General features: G+C 37.8%; 1 protein-coding gene across 5 annotated transcripts in view; it reads right to left on the bottom strand.

Moving 5' to 3' along the window:
* The window catches only part of PCCA (propionyl-CoA carboxylase subunit alpha), a 392,273-nt gene that overhangs the window by 150,895 nt on the left and 217,649 nt on the right, over positions 1–23,729 (bottom strand). For all 5 annotated transcript variants that reach the window (XM_045811095.2, XM_087865002.1, XM_045811094.2 and 2 more), the window contains one exon: positions 14,195–14,303. In XM_045811095.2, the coding sequence (XP_045667051.1) occupies positions 14,195–14,303 (109 nt within the window). The remainder of the gene's footprint in view (positions 1–14,194; positions 14,304–23,729) is intronic.

Below are 23,729 nucleotides of genomic sequence, written 5' to 3' on the forward strand. Positions count from 1 at the left end.
AATAAGTCAGAAAAGACAAATACCATATGATTTCACTCATATGTGGAATTTAAGAAACAAATGAGCGAGGGGAAAAAACAGAGACAAACCAAGAAACAGACTCTTAACTATAGAGAACTGATGGTTACCAGAAGGGAGGGAATGGGGGACTGGGAATTAAAGAGTACACTTATCACAATGAAAACTAAATAAATGGCTGGAAAATTTTTAAAATAATAATAAGGCATGTCTATTGTAGAAAGTATATAGTTTGATCTTGTTTTTTTATCCATTCTGCCAATATCTGCCCCTGATTGGCATGCTTAATCCATTTACATTTAATATACTCAAGTAGGATTTATGTCCCTTATTTTGATTTTTGCTTTTTAAATGTCATGTCTTTCTTGTTCATCAATTCCTCCATTACTGCCTTCTTCTGTTTAAACAGATATTTTTCTAGTGTACCATTTTAATTCCCTTGATGTTTCATTTACTTTTTTTTTTAAGATTGTTATTTATTTGACAGTAAGAGAGAGAAAAAGAGAGAGAGGGAGAGCACAAGCAGGGAGAGTGGAAGAGGGAGAAGCAGGCTGCCCACTGAGCAGGAAGCCCAATGTAAGGCTCAATCCCAGGACCCTGGGATCACGACGTGAACCCAAGGCAGATGCTTAACCAACTGAGCCACCCAGGCGCCCCTCATTTACTACTTTTAAAAGCTATTTTCTTAGTGGTTACCCTGGGGATTATAATTAGCACCTTACATTTGAACACATAGTTTAGATGTTAACTCAACCACAGTATCATACAGAAAATCTGCTCCAATGTATCTTGTTTCCTCCACCTTCATCTGTCCTATTGTCATACAAATTTCATCTGTATATATTATACACCTATCAGCTTAGAATTACAACTATTGCATTATGCAGTTATCTTTTCAGAAGAAAAAAGATGTACAAAGTATTTCCACAGTCTTTTATATTCACTGATGTAGTACTCTTTAACCACTTTATTACTTCATGTGTATTTAAGTTTCTGTTTAGTGTCCTTTCATTTCACCCTGAAGAACTTCATTTCATATTTCTTGTTGAGTAGGTTTGCTAGCAATGGATTCCTCTTGGGTGTTGTTTACCTGAGAATGTCTTAACGTCTCCTTCATTTCTAAAGGATAGTTTTGCTGGATAGAGAATTCTTTGGTGACATTCTCTTTTCATTTTTTTCTTCAGCACTTTATATATACCATCCTGTTCTCTTCAGAGCTCCATGGTTTCTGATGGATGTTAACGCCTAATCTTATTGAGAATCCCCCTTTCACAGGATGAGTCATTTTTCTCTTGCTGCTTTTAATATTGTTTGGTTTTTGACAGTTTGACAATGATATGTATAGATATAGGTCTTTTTGGGCTTCTCCTAGTTTACCAAGTTTCTTGAACACAGATTGTTTTTCATGAAATCTGGGATGTTTTTTGCCCCCCCTTTTTTTTTAAGTACGCTCTATACCCAAAGTGGAGCTCAAACTCATGACCCTGAGATCAAGAATCGTTTGCTCTACCTACTGAGCCAGGCAGGTGCCCCCAGCTATGATATCTTTAAAATATTCCTTCCATCCCCTTATCTTTTTTCTCCTCTCCTGGAACTCAGCATGTATGTTGGTACATGTGATGCTGTCCCATGCGTCTCTGAAGCTCTATTCATTTTTCTTTCTATTCCTCACATTAGATCTCAATTAACGGTATTTTCGAAATGCTGATGGTTTCTTTTGCCAGCTCGAACCTATTACTGAGTCCTCTCTAGTGCACTTCTTCATTGTAGGGATTGTATTTTCATCTCTAGAATTTTTATCAATATTTTCTATTTAGCGAGACACAGTTGCCATTCTGTTCTTTAATTCTTTATGTCTTGTTTCCTTTAGTCCTTTGAACATATTTTTAACAGGTTATTTAAGGTTACTGCATAATAAAGCACAACATTTGGCTCCCTCCTGGACAGTTTCTATTAATTTTTTAACCTACAAAAGGAACATACTTCCATATTTCTTTGCATGTCTTGTAACATTTTAATGAAAACTGGACAGTGAGATAATGCGGCTAACCTGCAAATGAGATTCCTTTCCCTCAGCAGGACAAGCTGAACTTCTCCTCTAGCAGTCTTCAGAATCGATAATTTTCTGTTTAATGTCTGCCTATCCCATTCAATTTTAAGCTTCCTAAAGGACAGGAATTGTTATTACACTAAGCCCAAGCAACTTATCACAAGGAGTGCTATTTGCTACTTTTGGAATAATAACTCTAATTCTGAAGGTAAAAAGTTATTATCATTAAAATATATATTCAGGAATTTATTCTACCAAAAGAAAGTGACCTTTGTGAGGCAGAAGGTCAGGACAATGGTCATCTAGACCAATGTTACCTAGATTCAGGGCGATTCATTACACATGAGCACTCAAGGTATGAAATTAGTCTGACACACTGTGAGAGGCCAAAAATTCCAGAGTTCTAAATCATAAGTTTTTTTTTTTTTAAGTAAAATAAAAAGATAGTTTAAAAGAAAAAACTGGGCACTTTAGTGATTATATAAGGGAATATTAGGAAACTTAGAGACACTATGTTAATATTTTTTTAAATTAACAGTGCTTTCAAACAACATGGATTACCTTTCAAACAACATTGATTACTAATGTCTGCTCTTTTCTTACACATTTCTTTGTATTTCTTAGAATATTCCAAATTTCATAAAATTTACAGAACAAATTTCACGGAAACTGTTATTTTGAATAAAGATGGAAAGTAGCTCTATAAAGAGAAACTCAAGTCTATTCAATTAAAAGAATCAAACATTCATTTTCACTTTACTATCATTATTATTAGATTATTTCTTTTAAAGAAATAGTAGTACAGGCATACCTCATTTTACTGTGCCCTGCTTTATTACACTTCACAGATACTGCATTTCTTTTTTCTTTTTTTTTTTTTTTTTTTAAACAAACTGAAGGTTTGTGTAGCAACCCTGCTTCAAGCAAGTCTATCAACACCACTTTTTCATTTGTTCACTTTGGGTCTCTGTCGCATTTTGGTAATTATCGTGATAATTTAAACTTTTTCATTATTATATTTGTTATAGTGATTGTGGTGATTATACAGCTCGTTGAAAGCTCAGATGATGGTGAGCATTTATCTGACAATAAAGTAATTTAAAGTAAGGTGTGTACATGGTTTCTTTAGACACAATGCTTTGCACACTTGACAGACTACAGTATATTGTAAACATAACTTTTATTTGTGCTGGGAAGCCAAAAAATTTGACCGGCTTTACTGTAAGATTTACTTTATTGTGGTAGTCTAGAACCAAACTCACAGTATCTCTGAGGTGTGCCTGTACTCAAGAAAATGTATAAATAGCTGTTAATGAACACAATGCCCAAATCAATCTCCTGGAAGAAACTTTTAATAAATTATTATAGTATATATATTTAAGGACACACACAAATAGAGAAAAGAGCATTATACTGAAAAATTAAGTCTTATCTTCAAAACATGTATTTTTCTATTTGCACCAATTCCATTGCCCTTTTAAATGTTTACTTCTCTGACAAATCTCTCTAAATCTCCTTTAAATCCTCTTTTGAAACAAGGCTAAATATAAATATATACAAATATTCCTCCATTACCTAGAGAAAATTGCCTTAAACAGATCGGCTAACTTGGATTTCTAGTAATAATCTTTGAATTATGTAAATTAATCATTTGACATTTTACTATGAATGTAGCGATGGTGTTTATTTAGTTTCAATTCAAAAATCAAGGATTTTATTATCCCATAAAACATATCCAGAGTTCAAAGTATTTAAGGGGGGTTAAACAAAATGCAAACATTTAATGCAACATTAAGCATGTGAAATAAAAACTTGATTGCCTAAAGAAAGCATGCTAGGCTGTTACCCTGGTGACAGGTTAAAAAGGGGATTGTGAGCTGAATAGCTGTATGATATGAAATTAAAATGTTTCACATTGAACAATCCAAAATGAATTGGGAAAGGTTAGAGTAGAGGAGAGAGAAATCAATTCTCCAATGGCAGTGGTGAATGGAAAAGAAGTATGAATAGGATTTGCCAGTGGGGTGCAACAGCTGCCAAATATCCTGCAGCCAAAGAATTACAATAATACTGATGAAGTGTGCAAGAGCTTTTGGAATCATTGCGGGGAACAGAGAAATTCTCCTACAATAATGAGGCTATTCTGTCTTCCGTTCAGCTGTTAGAGTGGAATCAAAGAAAAAAGTATTTTTAAATGTAATATTTAGCAAAAAAATGTATAAATAAGACATCTTAGCCAGTTAGTATTATGTGCTTAACCTCACATAGATTTCTAAATCATCCAGGATGTACTCATACTAAGTAACTAAAAATAGCATAACAGAGATAGTAAAAAGTAAGCAAGCTTAAAGGCTGATGACTGAATTAACATTTTCTCCTTTTGCTGCTTTTAGGAGACTTATTTGCTCAAATGAAAGTAGGTACTTCCAAAGGCATACTATGGCTACGTCTGTCTGTGAACATACACCCAAAGTACTGTTGTTTTAATTATATAGTCAGTTAGGAGAACTTCATTGTCATAACAAAGCAGCTTACCCGAGGGCATATATGAAACAGGTTATGATATAAAGTTGTACTTTATTGTCATAGATGGTATAAGTGTGTTAACAATTTGATATGTCCTTTTAAATTCAGAGACATTTAAGTAAAAGAACCAACTGCAACTGTACAACAGTACTTGCTTCTCCTTGGCAACTATTTTCACATGGCTGCTTTATTCTGTTTCTTTCCCCAGCTATCTTTCAATGCTTACGATATTTTAAAACCTCAAACCTTTATCATCTGAGAACTTAATAATGGGTGAGTGAATTATAAATCTACAACCAGGAAAGGAAGGAAGAAAAATAAAACAGATAATTGCATGTGTCAGGTAAAAATCACTAAAAAATTGATTCTCTATTTTATCAGGAAGCCAGAGGAGGAAAGAAAATACAATATGAGTATGATTCAAGTGAATGTAACTTTCCATTACACTACTCTGGCTAACAGTGAAACCCAGGGCAGGCTCTGCAATGTCCCTGATACATTCTACCGAGGACCAGCTCCCAGGGGTGGTGATACACTGCCTCCACACACCCAGAGTAATCTCCCCAAAAGCAAACACTACATGTTTTAAAACCTTTCAGGCTAAAGTCTTTTCCTCAGTGTTACCATTGGCCACAGTGAAGGAGTTCCTTTTCCTGAGTCTTTCACCTCCGCTCAAATCTCAAGAGAGGTACTAGAGAGAGGCTTTAAGTAGAAACCAGAAAGTCAAAGGGTCTTGTATGACCTCATGCAATTCACTTAGGATCAGCAATGGGAAAAAGAAAATGTCAGGAATCATTCGATCCAACACTGCCATTTCTCAGAGGAGGAAACTGGACCCTAAAGTTAAGCATTCGTACGGAGCCTTGTGCCACCTGTATACTGGGTAGTGGTATTGGGACCCAAATCCTGAGTCTTCCCACCTCATTCAGTGCTGGTTCCAGTGCACATGCGAAGCACCGATATTTCAGTGTCAGCTGAAGAAACCAAAAGAACCAAAGATGACAGAATTTTCCTAGCCAAAGTGACTGAATAGAGAGACTGCCATAAATAAAATAAGCCAGACAGAATTCCTGGTACACATATACAGTGTTTAAGACATGTGGGGTACACAATCTCACCCTGCACTGCAGGGACCCTAATATCACATATCCTAATTGAAATGAATTTTCTGGATTTATCAATTTTATAAGAACAAGGTTTCCTATTCTATGTTCATTTTTTCCAAGCCACTAATGTTGTACAGTCTTTGAAAACCACTTTTTCAAAACCTCTTTAATACAGAGAAATGTTGACAACACAACATGCTTTAAAAAAAAATCCTTTCAAGTAGAACTGCCCATTTTCTGTAAAATCAAAGAAGACATTACAAGTACATTTATTTAAAAAAGGCAAATCCTTCTAAGAGTTGTTGGAACTTACAATCTCCAATTTTCTCTCTTCCCACTTGTTCTCGAGCCCCCTTCAATCCACCTTGAACCACCACTTCCCACACAACATTCTTGAACACTGCCCTCGTCAAGGTCCCCTACAACCTCCACATTGCTAACTTCAGTGGCCAACAGTTACTCTCAAATGTGCTGTATTTCAGTTGAACACTTCTGCCTCCTTGAACCCTTTCTGCACTTGGCTCTCTGAACTCCACCCCAGACTACTTTTCTGCCTGTCTCCTCTGCTGTTCCTTCTCAGCCTCCCTCGCTGGATCTGCCTTACCTTCCCAACCTGTTATTGCAGAGTGTCCCACAGCTCAGGCCTAGGACCTCTAGGCCTAACCAGTTTCCCAGCTTCCCCTCTCTCCTCTCTGTAGTAAAAGAAATACTTTTATAAAACCCATGGAATCAACATTCACATTGAAACACCTTAAAACAGCTTTAATATATAAAAACAGATAATACTTCCCACATCCACCTCAGTGTAGCTTACCCTTGAGGACTGACATCTAAACAGGGGTCAAGGGCTTACTCTGAGCCACAACCCCTGCCAACTTCTTACAATACACAAGGTAAGTGAATGCAAAACAGTCCTCTACTAGGGAAGAGATTCGGTCACCAGCCATTCTACCACCAAGAAAGTAGGCACAACTCTCCCTAGAACTAATAATCATTACGTGACAAATTAGGCAGCCTAACAGATAATAATCATGGAATTAGGAAACATAAGTGATAAAGCTTAAGAATGCCTGGAGGACTCCTTACTTAGCTACCAGATCTAACAAAAGCAAGCAACAGGTGCAGAAATCACAGTGGGAATGGCAGAGGACAGAAGTTTAGAGAAAGCACGTGGCGTTCTCACTGGCACCTGAGAAGCTTGGGATGGCAGAGGCGGACACGGAAAGGGCCTCGCTCAGAAAAGTGAATCCTGAACTGTGAACAGCATTTGGAACTAAGGAAAACAGGCATCTTAAGCAAAACTAAATGAAAGATTACTGAAAGGGACTAAATTGTTTCCTTGACTACTTTTTCCTCTCATCATTATCTGTTAGTGCAACAAATTATTAAACCAAACCACAATGCCAACAAAATCACTTCAGCTTCAAATAACATGAAGTGATTGTTTAACACCACTTTCAAGGATTCATTTCTGTCCATAGTGTTTTGGAATAATTATAATGTACTTATGTAAAAACTTAATTGTGTTTACCAAATTTATTTACAGTCATCCTAAGAAAAATTGCTATTGTTTCTGACATTCTGACATTAACTTTGTTTTTTTTTTCCTAAAATGCACTGCTATCTTCGTACTATCCAAATACTATGGATACATATCATCAGTGTCTTTTTCCAAGTCATAAATGATGAAAGAGTAAAATCCATAGAGATACTGGGAAAATAAGATCAGCAGCCAAAACAAGCCACACAAAGGAAGGACTGCGGGCTACTGGATTTGGAAGCATAAACATTACATGAGCACACCCATGACAGAGCAACGTGCAGCCACACCTGCAGGCTGACTCTTAGACTCCATTCCCAAGCCGATCATGAAAACATGCCTCCTAAGCCAAAATGTAAAGATTCAATCACCTAACATCAGCTTTGATGTAGAGACCTTTCCAGCAAACAAGCAAAAATAACTTAGATTCACTTTCCCTAAGTAAGATTATACTCTGTCGAATAAATCAATGTATTTTGCTAGAAATTACAGATCTCTATTGTCATGGATAGTACCTATTTCACAATAAGCTGGTTTACTAAACAAATAAGTTCCACAGAAAATAAACTAACCAAAAACAAATCATTGTTATAGAGGTAAGACATGCACAATTATCTACATAACTGAACTTTTGGCCTATATACATCATTAATATAAACGTTTCCAACTTTTAAAGGATAATGAGGGGCGCCTGGGTGGCACAGTCAGTTAAGCAGAGGACTCTTGGTTTCGGCTCAGGTCGTGATCTCAGGGTCCTGAGATCAAGCCCTGTGTCAAGTCCCGAGACTGCACTCAGCAGGGAGTCTGCTTGAGATTCTCTCTTGCTCTCCCTTTGCCCCTTCTGCTCATGTATGCTCTCTAAAATAAATAAATAAATAAATAGATAGATAGATAAATAAATAAATAAATTAAATAAATAAATAAATAAATAAATCTTTTTTAAAAAAATTTTTAAAAAGGTTAATGAATTCAACAATAATATATAGAGGAAGAGGATTCTGGAATGATGGTGAACTAGGAAGCACCAGGAATGTCTCCCCACCTAGATGACAATTACACTGGCAGGATTACCCTGATAACTAGTTTAGAATTCCACTCCAAAGGCTTACAAATTTCAGGGGGAAAAGTGGATGGTAAGCTAAAATCAATTTTGGTCAATTTCAGCTCTCAGCCCAGTAGCAGCTACTCATCCACCCATCCCCAGGCAGTGGCAGGAAGCTGTGCATGTGTTCCTGGGGCAGCTTACACACAGCTTGTGGAAGCCAGGGTGGGCAAAAAAAGGACCCTGACCTCCAAACACTGGGGATCTGTGCTATGATAACTGATTGCTGCTCTGATCACAGAGGTACAGAAAAAAATGTGGGTAGCCATTGTTACTGTACCTCCTCCCACTGTTGTGAGCCCCATTCCCTCTGGCTGAAGGGACTTCCAGGAGATTTAAAGGTCAGGAGCCCTATTTTCCTCTTTTTTTTTTTTTTTTTTTTTTTTTTTTTTTTTTTTTTTTTTTGCTTTTTCCCCTTTCAGGAGCTAGACATTAAAGACTAAGACATTCAAAAATGGCTGCATTTATGAAGAAAATTGGAAAGTGACCACACATGCACAGGGAAATGCTTAGAAAATACCTTAGAAGACCTTACATTTATATCTCAGGCTGATCCTTAGCACAGAGACAGCCCACAACAAATAAACAGAAACAAAAAAAGAATAAACCCTAGGGAAGGAAGAGAATCTGACTTCCAGAGTTACATTATTAGATTCAAATGTCCAGTGTTCAACAACAAAAAAAAATCACAAATCATATATAGAAACAGAAAAGTATGGTCTTCTCAAGGAAAAAAATTAACAGACTATGACCATGAAAAAGACTTACTGATAAATATAGTAGACAAAAACATTAAAACAGCTTTCTCTTAAAGATGCTCAAAGCACTGAGGGCACCTGAGTGGCTCAGTCTGTTAAGTGTCTACCTTCGGCTCAGGTCATGATCCCAGGGTCCTGGGATCAAGGTCCATGTTGGGCTCCTTGCTCAGTGGGGAGCCTGCTTCTCCCTCTCCCTCTGCCTGCTGTTCCCCCTGCTTGTGAGCTCTATCTCTCATTCTCGCTATCTCTCTCACTCTGTCAAATAAATAAATAAAATCTCAAAAAAAAAAAATGCTCAAAAACTAAAGAAAGATATGGAGACGGTCAAGAAAACAATATGTAAACAAAATGAAAATAATAAAGAGATTAAAAACCTAGAAGGAGGGGCGCCTGGGTGGTGGAGTCGTTAAGCATCTGCCTTTGGCTCAGGGCGTGATCCCAGCGTTCTGGGATCCAGCCCCACATCAGGCTCCTCTGCTGGGAGCCTGCTTCTTCCTCTCCCACTCCCCCTGCTTGTGTTCCCTCTCTCGCTGTCTCTCTCTGTCAAATAAATAAAATCTTTAAAATAAATAAATAAGTAAATAATAAAAAAATAAAAATAAAAACCTAGAAGGAAATTAAAAAAATTCTAGAGCTGAACAGTACAATTGAAATAAAAACTCACTAGAAGGATTCAAAGGCAGATTTGAGTAGGCAGAAGAATCAGCCAACTTGAAGACAGAAAAAATTCTCAGTATAAAGAACAGAAAGTTTGAAGAAAGATGAACAGAGCCTAAGTGTCCTGTAGGATACCATAAAGCCAACCAAGGTACACATCGTGGGAATCCCAGAAGGAGAGAGAGAAGAGGGTAGAGAAAATATTTGAATAATGGCTGAAAACTTCCTAAATTTGACAACAGGCATGAATATAAACATTCAAGAAGCTTGGGACACCTGGGTGGTACAGCTGGTTAAGTAGCCTAACTCTTGGTTTTGGCTCAGGTCATGATCTCAGGGTCTTGACATCAAGCCCTACATCGGGCTCTGCGCTCAGCATGGAGTCTGCTTCAGATTCTCTCTCCCTCTGCCACATCCATTCATGCTATCCCTCTCTGTCGTATATAAAAAAAATAAATAAACGTTAAAAAAAATTTCAGGAAGCTCAATGGACTCCAAGTCAGATGAACTCATCAACCCATACCAAAACACATTATAATCAAACTTTCAAAAGCCAAAGATAAAGAGAAAATCTTGAAAGTATCAAGAGAGAAGCAAATCATCACATGCAAGGGATTCTCAATAGATTGTCAGATTTTTTTTTTTTTTAAGATTTTATTTATTTGACAGAGAGACAGCCAGCGAGAGAGGGAACAGAAGCGGGGGAATGGGAGAGGAAAAAGCAGGCTCCCAGCAGAGCAGGGAGCCCGATTTGGGGCTCGATCCCAGGACCCTGGGATCAGGCCCTGAGCCAAAGGCAGATGCTTAATGACTGAGCCACCCAGGAGCCCCCAGATTGTCAGATTTTTATCAGAAATTGTGGAGGCCAGAGGCAGTAGGCTGATATATTCAAAGTGTTAAAAAGGAAAAAAGGAAACCAAAATAAACTGTCAACCAAGAATCCTAACAACAAAACTAGATTAAGACATTAAAACTGGAAATTAAGACATTCCCACCCAGATAAATGAAAGCTGGGACAGTCTGTGACCACGAGACCTGCCCTACAATGAATGGTAAAGGCAGTAGTCTTGCAAGGTTGAAATGAAAGGACACTAGATGGTACCAGGAAGCCACATGAATAAATAAGTGCCTCAGTAAAGGTAAACACATGAACAATTATAACAGCTAGTATTATTGTAACTTTAGTTTGATACTCCACATTTTGTTTTCTACATAATTTAAGAAACTAATACATTTAAAATAATATTGGTTTATGGTCTGGGGCACAAAATGTATAAAGATGTAATTCTGTGACATCAACACTTGCACCTAGGGAACCACTGATCTTCCTGTTTTTATACTTTTGCCTTTACTAGAAACTTCAAATAAAATTATAGATTATATAGTCTTCTTGAACTGGTTTCTCTTAGCATGACTTACTTTTCAGATTTTTGCATGGTGATGCATGTATCAGTACTTCTTTCTATTTTACTGCTTAACAGTATTCCATTATATGGATATATCACAATTATTTATCCACTTACCACTTAATGTACATTTTAGTTGGTATTTTAACTTGTGATTTTAATTTGTATTTCCCTAGTGACTGACGATGCTGAACAACTTTTTCATGAATTTGTTACATTCATATAACTTCTTTAATAAAGAGCTTCTATTTTTTATCAGGGTGTCTGGCTTATTTTTGAGTCTTAAAAATTATTTATACATTACAGACTCAAGCCCCTATTATATACTGTTTTATAATTTTCTCAGTGATATCTTTTGAAGAGCAAAAGTTCGCATATGTTTTAAATTCTGTAATGAAAATTAAAAATATGCTTCTCAAGACTAGGGAATTAAAGACATATTTGCAACATAATACTACAATTAAAAAACAAAATTCAAACTATATTCTCAGTATGACTCTATGTAAGGTTTATATATGCTACGTGTATGTATGTCTATAAAAATACATATATATACACACACACACACACTTAGAAGGGAATACATCAAAATGTGAAAAAGTGCTTACTGAAGAGTTTGTGGGATTACAGGTATTTTTATTCTTTTCCTTTTTAAACCTTTTCCAGATTCTTTTCAGTGGCAAGTCAGCACTCTCTGAAAATGACTTGAATACTTCTTAAAGATCAAACCAGTTCATCATTAGCTACACTCAGGACTTCAGAAATGATCGAGGTCCAAAGAACATCTAAAGGTAATCAGGATATGAACATTATCTATATTTATCAAAAGAAAAAAAATAATACAAGGTATGGTTCTGGTTTTAAAACAAAAGTTAGACACACATGTGCCTCCTAAACATCCCTGTCCCAACAGATTGGATGGAAACAAACATTAATGATGGAAGGTTCTTTCTACTGCTCAATTCAGTAGTCACTAACCATAGTGCGGCAGGAAATACAGCTGGTGACTATACAAACAGTGGCACTGAACAGGCCTGAGAAACTGAAATTTTAATTTAATTTTAATTCAAGTAAGCACACATGGCCAGTGGCTATCACACTGGTCAGCACAACTTTAGGGGAAAAAAACAACCAGATTCATGGCTCTACTGCCCATTCTCCTCCTCCTTCCTGTCATTCAGTAATTTACTGATATTCTATAACCTCTCATCTCTCCCTAGACATCTATCAAATCATAACTTTAAAAAAGATCATACATTATTTCACTAATGGGTATTTACCCAAGGGAAATAAAAACACTAATTCAAAAAGATATATGAACCCCTATATTTACGACAGCATTATTTACAATGGTCATTTCATTCATTTATATACCTAGAGAGAGGGGCGGGGGGAGGGAGAGAGCAGAAGAGTGAATATTACTCAGCCCTAGAAAAGAATGAGATCTTGCCATCTGCAATAACACGGACAGAGCTAGAAGTGATTATGCTTAGGTGAAATAAGTCAGACAAAGCAAGACAAATACCATATGACTTAACTTATGTGTGGAAGCTGAAAACCAAAACAATCAGAAAGCAGAAACAGACCCATAAATATAGAGAACTGATGGGTGCCACAGGGAAGGGGCTGGGGGAGGGGGATGGGCAAAATGGGTGAAGGGGAGGAGGAGGTACAGGCTTGCAGCTATGGAATGAGTAAGTCCATATGAATGGTATAGCATATGAATTATAGTCAGTGGTACTCTAATAGTGTTATATGATGACAGGTGGTAACTACGTTTACGGTGAGCATAAAGTAAAAAGCTGTCTGTCAAATCACTATGTTATACACCGGAAACTAATGTAACATTGTCTGTCAATTATACTTGGATTAAAAAAAGTGGAAAAAAAATCATACATTAAGCTTCCTATACATTCTCTTGAGAATGAGAACAAATGAAGAGTACCAATTACTCCAAGATTTTCTGAGTAAAACCAGTTAGCCATTAAGATATAGCCCAAACCCAATTTGCTTTTCCTCGACCTAATTCTTCAAGGGTAATCTGAGTTTCTGATCTGTGTTCTTCAGAGCTGCTCAGTCACCTGCCATCTTTTTTCTTTTTATCTTTGTTCTTCCTCTTGCGGAAAAGCAAAAAGAATGGAAAAGAAGTTGAAGTGACACAATTTTATCAATAATATCACTCTAGCAAGTAACAGACTGTTCTTGCTAAAGCAGGATTACACTAGCAAGGACATAGTCACAATAAGTTACCCTGTCACTCAGAGTCCTTGGTGTCATGATGACTTTGTTTTTGCTTGCCCTGGTATAAGGCATGGTTTTTCTTTCACTTATGTTACTAGGAAGCTAAAAAGTATACTTAGGGCTCACAAATAACTTAACTTAACCTAGTGTTAATTCCTTCTGGTATCTTACAAGTTTCTTATATATATGTATATTTTAACTGCCCAGATTCAATCTTAATTTTTCATACTGTAACACTTTTTAAAACTTTGTTCAAGATTAACAAAGTTATAAAACAGAAATAATATAAATTACTTAAACAGATATTCCATAAGGTTTCAGAATACTGGGGGGCGCCTGGGTGGCTCAGTTGGTTAAACGTCTGCCTTCAGCTCAGGTCATGATCCCAGAGTCCTGGGATCAAGCCACAGGTCAGGTTCCCTGCTCAGTGGGGAGCCTGCTTCTCCCTCTCCCCATGCTCCTGCTCGCTCATTCCCTGTCTCTCTCTCTCTCTCATGTGTTAACGCTCTAATAAATAAAATCTTAAAAAAAAAAAAAAGGTTTCAGAGTATCTTCTTAACCTCTAATAATGTCCAAATTAGAGGGGCCAAGATTCTTTTTTTCTGAATTTAAAAAAAAAATCATTTGAACAAAGTAGAAATACCATTTTAAACAGTGTGATTGCATTATACTTTTTCAAACACAAGATTCAAAACTAAGATCAGTCACATGTTTTATTAGCTATTTCCTACGCCAATTAGACTATCAGTATTTTTCTCTCATTTATGCTGTTTTAAATGATCTAACATACCTTGAAGTTTCATGTTCTTGAAAACGTTGTGCTCTTAATTGGAATGCCACGAACAATGATGATGCTATGGCCAATAATTGCTTTCTCTCATTCTCTGTTAACTTGTGTCCTAAAGGAAATCAATCAATCAATCAATCACATACATCATGTCAATATCTACTGCTTCTATGTTATAGAACTATTAGTCAGGCAAATCAGTATTTTATCAAACATCTATTATGAAGCTAGTATTATGCCAGGAACTGGGGCATGCAGTGGGGAGGAGAGGGAGCAAGACTGCTCAAATAAGACAAAAAAAACCCAAGTGGGATCTATCAACTATTCTGGAAATTCAGCAGTAGACCCCTCAATGGCCTGATTAAACCACATTCTCACAGGCTTTGAGAAGTTCCTGATTGTCCTCAACACTTACGTAATGATGAAAACATCTCATACAATCCCATAATTACCCTATACGAGGATAACAAAAACTTGGTCTCAGTCTTCTCAAAACGGACGGTCTACAAGAGCAATTCTTAAAGTGTGGCCTCGGGACTACTGAGAGTCCCCAAGAGCCTTTGGGGGCCTGCAAGGTCAAAACTACTTTCATAAATGAGCCCAACTCAGGCTCTGTGCTGGGCATGGAGCCTGCTTAGAATACTCTCTCCCTCTCCCTCTGCTTGCATGCACATGCTCTCTCTCTCTCAAAAAAAAAAAAAAAAATTATTTGTTTTCCCTGTCATTCTTTCAGGTGTATACTGTGGAAGCTCCCTGATACAAGAGATGATATGTGTGATGACATCACTGCTCTGATGTCAACATATAATGGATTTATTATTGCTACTTTAAAAATGAATTAATAAATATTTTTAAAGCTCCTAAGTTTTAATTAATAATATGGCAACTATCAGTGGATATAACACAAAAGCTCTTTGGAGCATAAAGAGGACCAGGAAAATGATCTCACACTTCACTGTGCATCAGAATCACCTGCATTAAAGCAGAGACTCCTGTGCTCCACCTGCAGAGACTGCTCATAAGTCTGCGGTGCAGCCCAAGAACTTGCATTTCTAGCAAGTTTCAGAGTGGTGCTGATGCTGCACATCTACAGATCTCACTTTGAATAGAATTATTTTAGACACACTTATCAAACTGTGTAATACAACTACTTACGTAGTTCATGAAACCAGGTTAGTGGGTATGAAATCAGCTTAGTGGGTCATGATCAGAAAGACAAATTATGTGAAAGCTCTGAACACCATATCTTGTGTGTGTGTGTGTGTGTGTGTGTGTGTGTGTGTGTGTGTGTAAATTAAATCATGATGCAGAACAGATTTCTTATAGTGGTTCAAACAGTCACTTCTCTAGACAAATCTGCACATCATATACCAGCAGCAGAGAAAAAAGACAATACATTACGAGAATCCTTTCAATTGTAGGACACTGAATCAGTGTTTCATTTGGTCTAATAAACTGCTAGCTGCACTAAGACAATACTGAGAAGGGAAGTTCCTAAATAAGATTCACCATCATTTATCACACTCACAGAGAAATGATTATAATGCATATCAATTTTATGTATTTTTTAAAGATCTTATTTATTTAGAGAGGGAGAGTGCGTGCAAGCTAGCAGGGTGGGGTAGGGGCAGAGGGAGAGGGAGAGGGAGAGAGAATCCCAAGCAGACTCTGAGCTGAGCACAGAGTCCAATGCAGGCCTCAATCTCACAATCTAGAGATCACGACCTGAGCCAAAAACAAGAGTTGGACACTTAACTGACTGAGCCACTCATTCCCACCATATCAATTTAATCCGTTTACTGATACTGGAAAAGATTTGCAAATTTTACCAATGTCTAATTCCCAGTAAATTTCTATCTGATAAGATTGCTAAAGACTTCTCTACTTCTACAATTTAAATTTGTTTCTGCAACCTTTTTAAGAATGTCTTGGGTAATTTTCACAAGTAAGTGCTGCAAAGATGATCTACTTCAGCCTCCACACAGTGAGAATGTCTCTTCTACAGCACTGTTTGACAGATGGTTATCTAGGATCTAAAACTCCCAACACCTGGAAACACCTGACAAACTCTTTCAAAGATTTCTATATCTTTGAAATTAGATTGTTACTTCTCATACTGAGTCAGACTGTGACTTCGAACCAACTTTTCCAATCAGAAGTAACATCAAATAATTCTATTCTTCTAATTCTATTCCTTCTTATACTTGTACATCTTGAAGGATATAGACTGCAGTTAGACACCTGCAACTCATTAAATAAAAGGGCTTTATCTCTTGACCATTCTTGGGGTATCTAGCCACACTGAAATGAGGGTATTTAGGTCGAACCAGGAAGTGTAGAATAGACACCACCATAACTATTCTTATGATAATGGGTTCTAGCATAAGGCTACTCCTGATCTCAGATCAGAGGGGCCTTGATTCCTGTTGTCCTTTGTGGCCTGATGCCCGGGACATGTCCGCCCTGGCTCTGACTTTGGACTCCTTCTGAATGTTCTTCATGACTATGCCCTCTGGTTTCTCCCTTGCTAAAATCTCTGGCCCAGCTGGTCCTGATGTCAGGTAATACAATGTTGTTCTAACTAGATTAGACTCAAATCCAGCCTAACCATTTGATCTCAAAGCTGCTCCAAGGCAGAAAGGGGCTCCGATTGAATCTTGGGTTTGAGATGAGGATTAGTTCATCCTATGGCTCATTCACCAGAGTGATCAATATATGGTATGCTCTACCAACTACAAAAGTGACCCCTTTTGTGCTAGACACAGTCAACAAATAAATACAAATCAGTGCCTAGGGCTCAACTGGGCCAAACTGATGACAGCTGTGTTAGTCCTTATTAATGAGTCTCTAATTCTGATCACCTACAGTTCCTTCAAAGTTCCTCACACAAGATGTATTTCTCATACCATCTCTAACAAGAGATTATGATTTTCATCATCATAATCACTTTCTTTTGCATACACACACACACACACAAAATGTAAGGATAGTCTGGGGTTTTTTTAGTTCTTTTCTAACAATGGTAACATTTGCAAATTGTGAAATAACAGACATTAAAATGTAAAGGGCTTTGTCTAATATCAGAACCATGTTGAAGTAGTCTGTGACTAGAGATTATATACTCATACTATAGCTCAATACAAGATATTATTAGACTATGTTTATAGAATAAAATAGTATACAATATATAAAAGACTTATTTTAAGTTTTTAAAAATCTGCTATTTTTGTAGGTTCCAAGGTATAATATAGACAATAATTTTTTAAAAATACAAAAAGTCCAAATGTGGAATTTCAACAAGTAATCTGCAATCGACATATGAAATGTCTTTAAAAAAAAAAAATCTCCGGGGCTCCTGGGTGGCACAGTGGTTAAGCGTCTGCCTTCGGCTCAGGGCGTGATCCCAGAGTTCTGGGATCGAGCCCCACATCGGCTCCTCCACTATGAGCCTGCTTCTTCCTCTCCCACTCCCCCTGCTTGTGTTCCCTCTCTCGCTGGCTGTGTCTATCTCTGTCGAATAAATAAATAAAATCTTTAAAAAAAAAAAAAATCTCCGTTTTAGTCATTTAATAGACACAGACCGCACAATAATAGTTTAAAAAGAAAACTAATTTTTTTTTCACAACAGCTTTCAATTTCCAGTTTATGGGCCAATTAGAATTTTTTTAAATGCTAAAAATTAGGGCCTAGCATTTTGCCAAAGAGACACAACATTTTACAGAACACTGTCGTATCATTAATTTTCATAAGAAATCTTTCTGAGGGGCTCTTGGGTGGCTCAGTCGGTTAAGCATTGGACTCTTAATTTCGACTCAGGTGGTGATCTCAGAGTTCTGAGATCACGCTCCACACTGGGCAGAGACTGCTTAGGATTCTCTCCCTCTGTCCCTCCTGCCTCCCCCCCCCCCAGCCTGCTCAGCCCACCCACCCCTGCTCATGTGCATGGTGCACTCAAAAAAAAAAAAAAAAAATCTTTTTGATATTCTTTTAAAAGATCACTTCAGGGGTGCCTGGTTCAGTTGGTTAAGCATCTACCCTCAGCTCCGGTCATGATCTCAGGGTTCTGGGATGGAGCCCCAAGTTGGACTCCCTACTTAGCAAACAGTCTGCTTCTCCCTCTCCTTCTGCCCCAACACTCATTCTCACTCTCAAATAAATAAAATCTTTTTAAAAAATAAAAGATTACTTCAATCTCTAGATAGTGACTAGACTCCTCAATTTTATTCTAATTGTTTTTGTGTTTTATGTTTTACAAGTAATCTTTATCCGGGATTCATTTTTGTATTTGGCATAAATTAAGTGGCTAACATTTCATAAATAGTAAGGAAAAATTCCCACATATGCTAATTTGTTTATGAGCTCCCTGTTCTGTTACACTGACATATTTATTCATTTTCCTGTTTTCTGTTTTCAAGTACTTCCATTCTCACACTTTATATCATATTGTTGAGAGAGGCTTGGCAATACATTTTAATACACAGAAGGCCGATTTTTCTTTGTCATTTTTCATAATTTTCTTGGCTATTTTCAGAAATTTATGAATACATATAAACTTTTCAATCACTTAATGTAGTGGACTTGTGAATCCAACTGAAATGACATAAAATCTGTGTATCAATTTGGGAGAGATTGGCACCCCTATACTTTTGAGTCCCCAAACAATAGCTGCTATGTTTTTTTTTTTTTTTAAGATTTTATTTATTTATTTGACAGAGATAGAGACAGCCAGTGAGAGAGGGAACACAAGCAGGGAGAGTGGGAGAGGAAGAAGCAGGCTCATAGCAGAGGAGCCTGATGTGGGGCTCGATCCCATAACGCCGGGATCATGCCCTGAGCCGAAGGCAGACGCTCTAACCGCTGTGCCACCCAGGCGCCCCGCTGCTATGTTTTTCCACCTGCTCACGTCTTTTTTTTCCTCGACAAGATTTTAGTTTACAGAATCATATAGGTTCTATGTCTCTTCCCTATTAAATTTCTCTGCACCATTTTAAAAGATACTACGGTTAATATGAACAGGGTTGGCTTTCCTCCACTTTCATTTCAAGCTGAAATGACATAAAGCTTACTAACAAAAAGAAGAGATGCTAACTTTGCATGCTTATCTTGTTGCATTCAGCCACCTTACCAAATGTGATTTTATTAAGTCTAGAAATTTTTAATAATATCTTCCCGGTTTTCCGGGGACACAATTATATACAGAAAAAGAGAAAATTTTTTCTCTTCTTTTTAAAATATCTAAACCAACTTTTTTTTTTTTGGACTTTTTTTTAAGATTTTTATTTATTCATTTGACAGAGATAGAGACAGCCAGCGAGAGAGGGAACACAAGCAGGGGGAGTGGGAGAGGAAGAAGCAGGCTTCCAGTGGAGGAGCCTGATGTGGGGCTCGATCCCAGAACGCCAGGATCACGCCCTGAGCCGAAGGCAGACGCTTAACAACTGAGCCACCCAGGCGCCCCTTTTTTTGGACTTTTTGAACCTCTAAAACAATGATCGATAATAATGGTCATTTTATATAATTCATTTGTTCCTGATTTGAAATTTTTATAGCATTTCCTTTAAAATTATGTTTGTTATTAGTTTTCACTAAGTAGGTTTTTAATCAAATTTAATTTTATTTCTGATTTCAGAGTGTTTTAATTAGAAAAGACAACTGAATTTTTAATAAATAACTTTCTAGCAATTTTTTTTTTTGTAAGCCATCAGTTTTTATTTTATTCTAACTGCAACTGATACCATTAACAAGGTTAGGGTTTTTTTTTTCAACTTTGAGGTACCATTTGCATACAATAACTTTCAGGTACCATTTGCAAGGTACCATTTGCATAGAAAATGGGCCCATTTTAAGTGTGCAATTCCAGAGTTTTGACAAATGTGTATGCCCATAAACATCACAACCATCTATTTAGAATTTTCCACTACTCCAAAATAATGCTCCCTTGCATCGCTCCAATCAAGACCTCTACACCTGCTTTCCCTCCCTGGCCTCAAGCAATAAATTATTTTCTAGTTTCATATAAATGGAACCAGATAGCAAGTACTTTTGTGTCTGGCTTCTTTTGCACATAGTATTTTTGAGATTCACCCATGTTTCTGAATGAATCAGCAGTTTCTAACATTTTAGCATTGAGAAGTATTCTTTGGCATGAATATACTGCAATTTGTGTAACCATACATTCCCTGAGGGCTTTCAAAGTAAGGGGGAAGACGTGATTTAGTTCTAAAAGTGAACTCTGGCTGGTGAGTGAAGATAAATTGGAAAGTGCAATGGTGGCAGGAAGGAGGTCAGTGAGAAGGCTGTTCGGAGTCCAGGCAAGAGGGTAGCAGCTTGGGCTGGGGTGGTGTGCTAGTCTGGTGCTGAATGGAGACATGCCTGTATTCAATTTCCAGCTTTATGTGAACGAGCTACAGCAAGAGCACTGTCCTGACACTGGTGGGCAGATTCGCATCCAGAAAAACCTACAGAGTTGCGATGAGGGGGCTGAGAACACCTGCTACCTGTTAATTCCCAGCAACGAAAACCCCACAAGGGCAGCAAGTCTTTCCGCCGACTGCGGAATCCTAAGCACCTAGAACCTGGGGATGTAAACAAAGCGTATTTAAATACTTCTAGATTCTTCCTATCCGTTTGTCAAGCGTGAAGGTAAATGAGAGAGCACTCAAATCTGACACTTGTTTTTCACCTCTGCCAACCCTGATTGAGAAGCTTCACAAACATGATCCTAGGAGTCGGAGGGGGGGGGGGCCTGAACAGTGAGGTGGCAGAAACACTGAGAACCTCCAGCATGGCACATGGGACAGACACAGCCTCACGCTCTAGTGGGAGATGTCTTCAACAGCAGCAAGTCATTTCCACTTAAAAGTTAGAACCCCAGCCTGAGAGGAGTTCTAAGTTTCTCAAATCCATCGTTTGAAACCTTCAAGAACATTAGAGCTTGAACTCTCTACTGCACTCTCTGGTGAAGACAAGTTGGAAAAAGGTGCAGCTCTTAATTAAAAAACGCTTAGTCTTTTTTAAATAGTTTTCAGTATCCCGAGACCCTAGCCCACTACCTTTAACCTAATAGATAAAGTAAATATTTATGAAAGAAAGGAGAAAAACTTCCTCCTCACAATTAGTCCTCACCATCTTACCCTTTGTGGGGATTGGGGTGTATGTTTGGGGGGGGGACTTCAAACAAAAGCCCCAAACCCCAAATAATGTTTAGGTTCTCCCAGCCTTACTCATTAAGTTGGTGATTACTACATGGAGGTCAAATCACACGGTAGCACCCACAAGGTCTGTGATACACCTCTGTAAACCTCATGCTATCTGTTACCACCCCCATGTGCATGACCCAGTTTGTAAGAAGCCGGATCTGTGCTCTCTTAAGTGGCTTTAGTTCTGTCATCTATTTTTAACAGTCATCTGGTGCCTCCCTTCCAATCTAGTGTTGTCTTAAATGATGCTGACAGACATCCTGACCCTGAGCCGTGCATGTTCTCTCCTTGTGGGATGTGGCTTTGCTGACCATTTGCTTCATGTGTAGGCTTCACGTGTTGGGGGATCTGTAGGTAATCTCTCTATGGCCGGTTAGGTTTCTCAGAGAAGGATATTCAACCGTTGTGACTGACTACCTGCCTGCCTGCCAGTACTTTGAGAACCAAGTGGGGAATGATGGTTGAGAGAGGGGGTGTCACCACATTCAGTATGTCCATATGCACTCAATCCTCTGTCCAACTGTGTCTGGTGTCCACTGGTGTAAAGCCCATCTTATTTTCTATGGAGAAAAATCTCAAAGCTTTTTCTGGGCGGGGGGGAGGGGGGGGCGCGGGGGGAGCCACCCTCCTCCAAAGAGTAAGGGAAGGAATATAGAGAAATTCTTCCAGAGATTTTAGACCAATAGTCTTACTTATAGGAATTTCCCAAGCTATCTGAAACTAACAGTGGCTAAGACTTCTGCAGGGCTCCACAGTGAAAATGAGCTATTTCCCAGTTTTTCACATTGTCAGCTTAGGATTCAACTTTCTTAAGTTGCTAAGTCAGTTAAGAATCATCTTTTGGCTCTTCATTTTCCAGAATGCTATCTTTTCTCTTTGTCCTTAAGGGCTTACATCTTTAAAAGACTAAATTCAGGGGTGACTGGTTGGCTCAGTTAGTGGAGCCTGTGACTCCTAATCTTAGGGTGATGAGTTTGAGTCCCACATTGGGTGAGAAGCCTACTTAAAAATAAACAAATAAATAGAAATAATAAATAATAAAATCAATTCAGTGGTTAGGAAAAATGTATATGTATTTTAAGATTTTATTTATTCTGTGAGACAGAGAGTGCGCAGGTGCGCATAAGTGCGGGGGAGGGGCAGAGAGTGAAGCAGGCTCCCCACTGAGCAAGGAACCCAATGCAGGGCTCAGTCCCAGAACCCTGGATCATAACCTGAGCCAAAGGCAGACACTTAACCACTGACCCACCCAGGCATCCCAAAATGTGTATATTTAAACTGTCATCTTTACCTCAAATTGGTTAAAGCACTTTCTTCAGTTATTTCCTCAAAAAAGGTACATATAGTAATATATTTCTGAATCTTCATTTTAAAATCTCTTTCCATAACTGAGTAACAAAGGATATGTTAGTTGGGTATAGTACTCTTGGGTCAAGTTCTTTCTAATGAAGTAGATATTTTAAGATTTTCTCATTTCCAGTTTATAGAGTCTGGAGATGATTTCAGTGTATATTCTCTGCATATGACTTGGTGGTTCTTTTTTCTTCATAGAAGCTTTAAAAATGTTTTGTTCTTGATATGCCTACAACAGCTACTTTTTATCATTAATCTTGTCTGAAACTCAGCAAATCTTTCCAATGACACTTCAAGGTTTTCTCAAGAACAGTGAAAAAAAAATCTCCCCTATTATTTCTCTTAAAATTAACCTTCCTTTATTTGTCCATTTTCTCTTCATGAAAATATTATGTACATACAAAATCTCTTGGGTCTTCCCTCCACATCTCTGATTTCAGACATTATTTCCTTCTCTTAACCTTTGTACTACATATTTTGAGAAACTTCCATTTATTCCTTAGGGTCACTAATTTGGTTCTTAGAAGTGGCCATCCCACCTTTCACTTTGCTGAAATACTTCTAAAAATCATAGTTCTTAGTTCATTAAAGTCTTTCTCCTCTAATTTAATGTCCTTAATTAAATGTTCTTACTATTTTTCAGTAAGCTCAGTCATTTGACTCCCATATAACTCCTCCCATCTTCAGGGATTCCTCAAGGTCTTCCACCCTAGATGGTAATTCTTTTCCTTTGTACTAATGGCTCTGTTTGCTCTCAACATCACGTCAAAGGATTAGGCATCGGTTTGCTGGTAAATGATTAACAACCAACTTGGGTATGAAGGGAAGAGAAACGTACCACTGCGCAGCATTTGCCAGTTTCTTTGTTTTAAGTACTTTCTCCCAGACTACCAGCACCTCATCAGAAAGGACAGATTAGGCAGCGATGAGCAGCAGCGCCCTAGAACAGTCCATGGAGAGAAGCTACAATGGTCTAAACACTACCT

The sequence above is a fragment of the Ursus americanus genome, chromosome 10 (assembly GCF_024610735.1).
Source record: "Ursus americanus isolate L20-20 chromosome 10, mUrsAme1.1.p, whole genome shotgun sequence".
Classification (NCBI taxonomy): domain Eukaryota; kingdom Metazoa; phylum Chordata; class Mammalia; order Carnivora; family Ursidae; genus Ursus; species Ursus americanus.